This window comes from Nelumbo nucifera, chromosome 2 (genome assembly GCF_055504915.1).
Source record: "Nelumbo nucifera cultivar China Antique chromosome 2, China Antique-T2T, whole genome shotgun sequence".
NCBI classification, from domain to species: Eukaryota; Viridiplantae; Streptophyta; class Magnoliopsida; order Proteales; family Nelumbonaceae; genus Nelumbo; species Nelumbo nucifera.
This window is the reverse complement of record NC_142650.1, coordinates 29071938-29080735: the sequence shown is the minus strand read 5'-3', so window position 1 is coordinate 29080735 and position 8798 is coordinate 29071938. Positions and strand designations below refer to the sequence as shown.

The 8798-nt window shown below is 35.6% G+C and overlaps 1 protein-coding gene across 2 annotated transcripts; it reads left to right on the top strand.

Moving 5' to 3' along the window:
• The first annotated feature begins 944 nt into the window (after positions 1–944).
• On the top strand, positions 945–8563 carry LOC104588595 (uncharacterized). Of its 2 annotated transcripts, XM_010246596.2 has the most exons (11): positions 1350–1489; positions 1602–1710; positions 1869–1934; positions 2158–2338; positions 3470–3666; positions 3994–4044; positions 4151–4242; positions 6805–6923; positions 7307–7401; positions 7642–7746; positions 8212–8563. In XM_010246596.2, the coding sequence occupies exons 2-11, from the start codon at positions 1609–1611 to the stop codon at positions 8347–8349; spliced, it is 1146 nt and encodes a 381-aa protein (XP_010244898.1). In that variant the 5' UTR covers positions 1350–1489; positions 1602–1608; the 3' UTR covers positions 8350–8563. The 2 variants fall into 2 exon arrangements, with proteins under 2 accessions (XP_010244897.1, XP_010244898.1); XM_010246595.3 differs by lacking the exon at positions 1602–1710 and having other exon boundaries at positions 945–1489.
• The last annotated feature ends 235 nt before the right edge of the window (positions 8564–8798 follow it).

The window sequence follows — 8798 nt, the reverse complement described above, 5'->3', positions numbered from 1 at the left end:
ATTTTTATTTATAAGCAATTATTTATACTTTAACTGATTCCTATGACAATGAAGGATGGAATAATTTTGATATTTTAGCCTGATGGAGAGGACATAAAAAAAACTATCAAATCCTTGCCGTCATGGCACATGATCTACTAACCCCTCTAGTGTTTATAGTTCCATCGGAGTCTCGTTTTAGTGCAAGTACTAAGGTACTAGACGACAATAAAAGTTGTATGAATGATGAAAGTCTAGAGATGTACATTTGCCTTAAAAATTGGTTGGATGCTGAGAATATATTACAAGACAAAGTAGGGCATGACATTACACATGATATTTCACCTGAAGTAGATGATGACAATCAAGGAGATGATTGGATGAAGATGCATGTGGAGATGGAACTTAAAGAAAAATGATGAAGTCAATATTTTTTTTTTGTATACTCAATATTTCATTATTTCAATTATTGTATATTTTTTTAATTTTTAAAATTGATATATTTTTTTCAATTTTATTTAAATTAGTTGTTATTTTTTCAACATTGCAATTTTTTATTTTCAAATTATAATTGTATTATATTTTTTTATATTTTATTCCATTTTCTATATTTCATTCATCTATTGTCCATTGAGCATTGTATTGTTCAAATCAAAAAAATAAATTTCATATTTTTTCCAATTTATTGTTTATTTTGTATTTTTTAACTATTTAAGTATTTTTTAATTTCTTTATTATATTTTTTATTTTTCTAATTTATTCCCAAGACTTAAAGAAATTATTGAATTAACGAAAGTAAAATATTTTAACAGAAAAATAAAAAAAATCAAAATATCAAAAACCGAAGAAGCATACGAGGAAAGGGAAGCACGGCCCGCGGGTCGATTTACACATGTAAATTACAGGGGATCTTTGCGAGTTATCCTCCATTTATTTTCATGGCTGACCTGTCCATATTCTATTGGGGACAAGAAAACCAGCAGATGCGAAGCGGCCGAACGCCCTGTCGCCCTAGACCTCGTTGCAGCTACAAGTTACACAGAAAGCTAATAATATCATTTACGGAGGGTCTTGAAATTTCAGGATAAGATATTAAGATCCTCTTGAAAATATCTTTACATCCAAATTCCTCTGCTCCACTCTCGCAGTCTCTCTCTTTCACTCTTGATATATCGCCTCTGCAACTAGAAGTGTCGAACAGACAGCCATGGCTGCTATGTCCCTGGACTTGGCAACTACCTTCGTTGGATTAGCCAGACGACAGGTAAATACCCTTAGGGCCCGGACCACACTGCTCCCTCTCGTATGGAGAACGAAGCCTCTATGCTTCCAAATATCTTCAGTCGATGTGAAATTGGTCTCGAGCTTCACTAAAACGAAGAGACGAGTTCGTACTTTCACAGTGGCAGCTGCTACAACAGAGAACGATAGCTCGGATGTTTTGACTAAGATTCCTCCTGACGACCGAATTCCCGCAACTATCATTACTGGATTTTTGGGTTCGGGGAAGGTACTCTGAATAATAACCCTTTATATGTTATTTGTTTTCTTTTTTTCCCTGGTTTATTTGCAATTCGAGTAACAAGAAATAAATGTCTTTCTGTTGTGTTACTGGAATTCAGTTTTGATATGGAAGCACAGATGTCGATTCTTATTCGAAGGGCCATTACCCAATGTTGGTCCCGGCTATCTGGGTCTTGTAAAGGGTGGACTATTGGGCTGTATACCTTTGTAGGGGAATGCAGAGACATTTATAGTGCATTCTTATTCACTGCATCTGAATTTATTTATTTAATTATTTTTGCAATTTCTTGGAGTGCATGCATTTATTGGGAATTGCAAAGATGGGTTTTTATGATATTCTTTTGTTTGGTTTTTGGTTTGAACAGACAACTTTGCTTAACCATATATTGACTGCTAACCATGGGAAGCGCATAGCAGTGATTGAGAACGAGGTATGGGTTTGCTTTTTAATTGTTTGTTAATATTTTATTTTTTCTGCATTTTGTAATTTAATTGAGTAATTACTTTTCGTTCTGTTTGGTAATTCTGATCGTTTGCCTATAACTTAGGCTGTATTTTATGATGCCAGTCGCCATATAACCCAGTTATGGGATTTAACCATTATCTTGCTCATTACTTGGTGTGGAATTTAATTTTCGCTAATTTGATTTGCAGTTCGGGGAGGTGGATATTGATGGCTCTTTAGTTGCTGCCAAGACCACTGGAGCTGAGGACATAATCATGCTCAATAATGGTTGTCTCTGCTGCACTGTTAGGGGTGATCTTGTTCGTATGATTTCAGAGTTGGTTGCTAAGAAGAAAGGAAAATTTGATCATATTGTAATAGAAACTACAGGTTGGCTCATCTTGTAGTGCAGTTAATATACTTAACTGCAACAATGCATTTTATTGTTAATTTGTTATTTGATATGCCTTTAGGGAATTTGGAAGAGATAAGAGATATGATAAGCTCTACAGTCTACAGATTTCAACACCATTGGACAGCTTTACTGCTATTTATTTGACTCTCCCCCGGAGTGTGTAGCTAGCTGTTTATTGAAATTTTTGATGTCTCTTTTGTTATTGCACAGTATTGCGGTAATTACGTATTTTCCAGAATAAAATTACATTATACCAAATGCTCATAATTGCCATTGTTAAGAACTTCTGTTCATCCCTCATATTTGTAGTGCAAACTGCAAGGATATTGTTTTTGGATAATGAATTCTGACACCTTGATAGATATTAAGGATCCAGAGCTTCTTTTCTTGTTCACATGGGTTTGACTCTTGATAATGGAGGAACAGGATTTATCTAGCCTACCAATAGTTTTTTTGATGAATGATTAGGCAATTTTATTAAAGAGATAAAAAAGGGGAAGTGCAACCAGCCTTGGAGGAGGCATGAGATGCTACCTCCCCAAAGGTACTAGCCTACCAATAGTTGGCATATGACTTTGATGAGTTGAGTTTCTTTTCTTCAATTTATATATTACATGAGAAGAGATTCCCGTTCAATTGAAATTTGGTTTTATGATTTATGCATGGTTCAGACTTCAGAGATAAGGTGATAAAATTTGCAACTTATTTGTATTTGCATAAAGCTTTTCTTCAGAATTTGTCATGAAATGAAATTGGTAAAAGGCATTTGTTAGACCTGTGGGAGTATATAATCTTTTTTTAGTAAGAGTGGGAGTATTTTTTTGATAGATAGTAAGAGTGGGAGTATTTAATCAGATATACCCAGTAATGTATAATATTCTTCTTGTTGCATCTGCCTTTTCTCTGAATATCTTAATATTAGCAGAACTCACCACTCACAAACATGATTCTGTTAAGATTTCCCCATTATTTTCATATAAACTATTCAAATTTACTATTTTTTCAATCGAACCTTCTGCTGGAATTCCGTGTTTCTAAGTTAGGTGCTTTCTCTGATCATTCTATAGTCATTGTGTATTTCTTGATTCTATTCTACATCCTTGCAGGCTTAGCAAATCCTTCACCAATCATCCAAACATTTTATGCTGAAGACGAAGTTTTCAATGATGTCAAGCTAGATGGTGTTGTAACCTTGGTTGATGCAAAACATGCTGGTTTTCACCTGGATGAGGTTAAACCCAAAGGAGTAGTAAATGAGGCAGTTGAACAAATTGCTTATGCAGACCGGATTATAGTAAACAAGGTAGAGAATGTATAACCTTATGTTATTTCACTTTAGAATTTGGATTTTGATCAGTTGGACATTGGGAAGCATAGGTAGGGAGTTAAATTTCTTGGAATCCTTAGGCTGGTTCAGACATTTTACTGAAGTCATGGATAGGGGCATTATGTTATGGAAAGAGATAGTAATTGGCTTTGGTCACTTTGGCTAGGAGCTTTTTTTTTAATTGTTGCAACCATTATCTCTGTTATTTATTTTACCATAGATAATAATTAAGCTTCTTTTAGTTTTCTAAGGATATGTAAAATATGCTTCTAAATTATGATTTTCTAATCTGCATTGCTCTAGATTGACCTTGTTAGTGAGCGAGAAGTTGCTTCCTTGATCCAGCAGATAAAGGTTAGAAATTGTATTTCTTTCTTATTTTAATTTGACCTTATGCATTATGTCAGTACCTCTTTCAGTCTAATATTTTAATTTCTTGTATTTTTGTATTGCACTACAGACCATAAATAGCATGGCTCATCTAAAGCGAACTGAATTTGGAAAAGTTGATTTGGACTATGTTCTCGGGATTGGAGGGTTTGACTTGGAAAGGTTATATTTCTCTTTCTTAATTCTTGCACTGGTTTAGAGATAAAATGGCCATTACCTAATGTTGGTCTCAGCTAGCTGGAGTTTTGGGCTGACAGGCATGATAAGACGGGTTCAAGTCAATGAGCAGCCAATTTGTGCTAAAAATTGCCAAAGGTTAGGTCCATATCAGTCCACCCCCTCCAAGAGCTCAGATAAGGGGGACCAACATTGGGTAATGGCATATATATTAAATCCTTTAGAAAAGTCACCAGTATTGGCCTTATCCATGGTTCTAGTTCCAAGCCTGGATAAAGGAGGAGGTTGGTTCTGTCAGGTAGGCAGCCCGTGTTAAAACTTTTTGCCCAACTCTATGAACATGAATACTGAATTGTCAGTTTGTGTGTGGAATGACAGAGCAGGATTCATGTAGCTGACTCCATATAGTTGGGATAACCGGACAAAGCTTAATTGACTTGAATATGTTAATTATTTTGAAACCATTCATAAGCTCATGTGTGTTGGATGCATTCAATTAAATCTGTATATTTTCTGATACTGCAGCATGCATGTAAATTCATTGAACATTATTTGATTCTTTCTTGGTGCTTTGACCTAGAAAATCTCCTAGATGCAACTGACTGGACAGTGGGTTCCTGTCCTTTGCATTTGTTCTACCTCTCTTCACAATTTCCATTTAGGCCATTTGAAGGTGCCCTTCTTTTAATTTCTATATCCATAAATGCTTAAAAAGTTCAGATGTGCTTTAGTTCTGTATTTTAAGGGTGCTTCATTTTGAAAAAAGGGAAAGTATGTATTATATATCAGTCCAGACAGGAAGCATGTACAGGTGTGTTCTCATGTACAGTAAGGCACCATACAGAAAAACAGTCGTATAAAGCCTTGGTAGCTGACTGCTTGGAGATAGAGGGAAATAATGTAACTTGAAGCCCACAATCTCTTTTTTTCTCAATTGCATTACTTCAAGTAGCTAATGTGATGTAGTAAAACATATTACATTCCTGATTCTACGAGCCGCCTTTGTACCACACCCCTTGAGGCAAAGCCCAAACAAGTCCATGTTAGGTATTAAATTCTTAGTTCTCATACAAAAAATAATGATTTTATAATTTTAATTGCTTTTTAAGAAGACATTTTATTAGGATGAATGAATGAACAACATTACCAAATAGGGGGTTATCAAAGCTTCGGTGAGCGAGTGAACTGCTAGACACAAATAAAAGCAAAAAAGCGTCAAAGTTTCAAAAGGCGCACGCCTGGGCTGAGAGGCGCAAGGCGCACCAGGTGTGCTCCTTTTTAAAGGGTTGCACTTAGGACCCGGGCGAGGCACCACCTACCCTGAAATGCGCCTCGCCTGTGCACCTAGGTGCGCCTTTTAAATCACTAATTTGAGGTTCTTAAATTTCCTACATCTCAAGTATAGGCTAGAATATTCTAACTACCCCCTTTCATTTATATCATACCTTATAGTTGATCCCAAAAAAGTTCATCACCCCTTTTGGCTAAAGCATGAGCCAGACTATTTGCTGACATTTGAATCCACTGAACTGTTACCTCCAAAACTCCTAGTCAACTATCTAATTTCCTTTAGTGCTTTCCTGTAATACCATGACACTTGATCATCGTACTTTAGCTAACCAATCACTACTTTTGAATCACCTTCTATAATTATCTTTTCCATGTTCATTTATTTTGCCAGCCTCAAGCCTTACAGGATTGCCAAAATCTCTCTTAGGGAGTTCCTAGTGCCTATTGGGCCTGAAAATATTGCTCTACTACATTTTTTGTCTCTACACTCCCTCCATTCCAGAAGGTCCTAGAGTTCCCATGTTGCTGCCCTACTGCCATCAGAGTTGAATTTTATGACCCCTCTACTAGGCAGAGTGAAAGATTTGTGCTGCTAGGATGGTGGAAGGTTTGGGTCATGAAGGATGCGAAAGAAGTGCTGGGAGTGCCTTCTTATATTAATGGATCGGAAGGCCCTTGTGTGCTTTTATACAAGTAAAACATCTGTCTTGTAGAACCTTGAGGCTTGGGATGGGGTCTTTCATGGTGATTTTGACAAAAAGGTGCATCACTATCTGGTCAGCCATATAGGACTAAAAGCACTTATCAGAAAAAGAAAGAATATATAAGACTAAAAGCAAGCCTTCATTAGGTAAATGCTTTTTTTCCTTTTCATTTTTTAACTCCACTTTGTTTTTTTATTTGGTGTACTACTTTAAAAGTTTGTAGAAATGTTAAGTTCTGTTGCTTAGAAGTGTATCAAATAGGTTGAAATGGTAAAATACCATTATCCGTTCTACATCAACAAAGTTTTCTTGCTTGTGTGGGATCTTGTTCTCAAAGTTGTTGTAGAGGTTGCCTACTTCAATGTCATTTCATTTTTTTTGGAACTTTGTCACATCAATTCTTATTTATGTATCATTAGATTTCCTATTCTTTCTGTTGCTTACTATATTAAGGTCCTTCGCAAATATTTCCGTCTCTTACATTGGTACATCTATCTTGTAATTCAACTGTATCCTTGGATGTTATTAACTAACATAAACTGGAATTTTCTAGGATTGAGAGTGCTGTCAATGTTGATGGTTCAAAGGAAGACCATGACCATGACCATGATCATGAGCATGACCATGACCATGATCACCATCATCATCATGGTGAACATGAGCACAAACATGGTAAGTCTTTTTAGTAAATTCCAAGGAGATTATCTTATAATAAATAATACTTCATTTATTTTCTTGATTTTCTTGTTGTTGGTGGGTATTAACATGATTATATGACATGGGCCATGATGTTATGACTGGTTTCTTTCAATATTAGACAAAGTTTCAAATTTTAGTTTTCCCTATTTGTTTTATCCTTGCCTTGTCAGAGTTAGTTGCTACTTGCTACATGTTGGTTCTTTTTTGTGTGGAAATTTGTGAATGTTTCACTGGGGAGCATTTCTAGAAGAATCACAATCTGATGCATATTGGGGAGTCTGTCTTATCTATTAAAAATGCAGATCTTGGGACTTCTAGAGAGAAATGATTAATGTGTTTGACATTGTTGTGTGCAGATCATCATGCTGACGATCATGCTCATCATCATAGTCATGACCCTGGCGTTTCTTCTGTCAGCATAGTTTGTGAAGGAAACCTGGATCTTGAGAAGGTTGGCTTTCACGTTCTTGTGCATTTATTTTTGAACCATTTGTACTCTACTGCCATTTGCGATTGTTCTCAAAGCTTCACCTTCACAATTTGACCTGATCAAGATGAATACAGTCCATTCATATTTTTTTTTTCCTTTTTCGTTACCCCTTGTAGGAATGATTTAATTGCATATTGCATTTATCTATGTTGAAGTGACATGAATTTGTACAGACTGCTAAGCTTTTACTGTCTATTGCAGGCTAATATTTGGTTAGGTACATTACTATTGGAGCGTAGTGATGACATATATCGTATGAAAGGTCTTCTATCTGTTCAGGGCATGAATGAAAGATTTGTCTTCCAGGTAGGTTCTGCCATTCCAAGATCTGTCTTTTGATCTTAATTCCCCCTGGCCCCTGCTCCTGGCAGCTTCTTTGTTCCTGTCTCATCACATGGAACTTTGATCCATTTTACAGATGAATATATACTATGTTCATTCATTTCTATTTGATAGGTTTTCTTTATAAAATATTGATACTATTTGTTTTCACATCACTATCCTTTAATTTGATGCACTCTAGCCGTAAATCTTAAGCACATGATTAATGATATTATTTATAATGTATATCAAGAGATTATGATGCCCTTAACTAATAAGCATGCATGCATGCGCACCTGTGTGCGTGTGTTTTGAGATGCATAATGATTTACAACCAATTGCATAGTTGTTTTTTAAGCTGTTCTAATCGTAATATTTACTATCGTCTTTGATGCTTTTGGTAGAGTGACATTGATTTGTTTTGTATGCTGTGTTTTATTGATGGAACAGGGAGTTCATGACATATTCCAAGGCTCCCCTGATAGATTGTGGGCTCCAGATGAACCAAGAATTAACAAGATTGTGTTCATAGGGAAGAACTTGGATGGAGAGGCATTAGAAAAGGGATTCAAAGCTTGTTTACTATGACAATATAGGGTTAAGTGAATAAGTGTAAGCTGGATGCAATAAAAAACTGTGTACTTCATCATCACCAGAAAACAGGAAAACCAAAATGGAGGCCGTTAAAAAACTGTGTATTATTCATAATTAATTGGAGACTGAGCTGAACGTACATGGAATTATTGCAAGAAAACATGGGAAGAACATTACAAGAAAAATTGAGGCAGATTTTTTATCCCAACACTCCATTTCTTGATTTTGTACCTTCTCAACTTTCTTTTGATCAAGGATTATTATTTTTTTTTCATACATGCATACTACTAGGTAATACTTCTTGCGATGTTGAATAACCGGTTCCCACCATTAATGAAATTCTGTCATGGAGATGGAAGAAGTTTTCATAACTTGAAACCAAGTAAAACTAAAGGTTGGGCCAAGAATTAACAGTGCAAAGTCAGGAGCAAGGATGTTTATTT

Coding starts and splice junctions, on each gene's coding strand:
- LOC104588595 (XM_010246595.3), top strand. CDS start 1,187: ATGGCTGCTATGTCCCTGGACTTGGCAACTACCTTCGTTGGATTAGCC. Junction 1,935..2,157: donor TAGCAGTGATTGAGAACGAG/GTATGGGTTTGC, acceptor TTTGATTTGCAG/TTCGGGGAGGTGGATATTGA. Junction 4,243..6,804: donor GGAGGGTTTGACTTGGAAAG/GTTATATTTCTC, acceptor GGAATTTTCTAG/GATTGAGAGTGCTGTCAATG.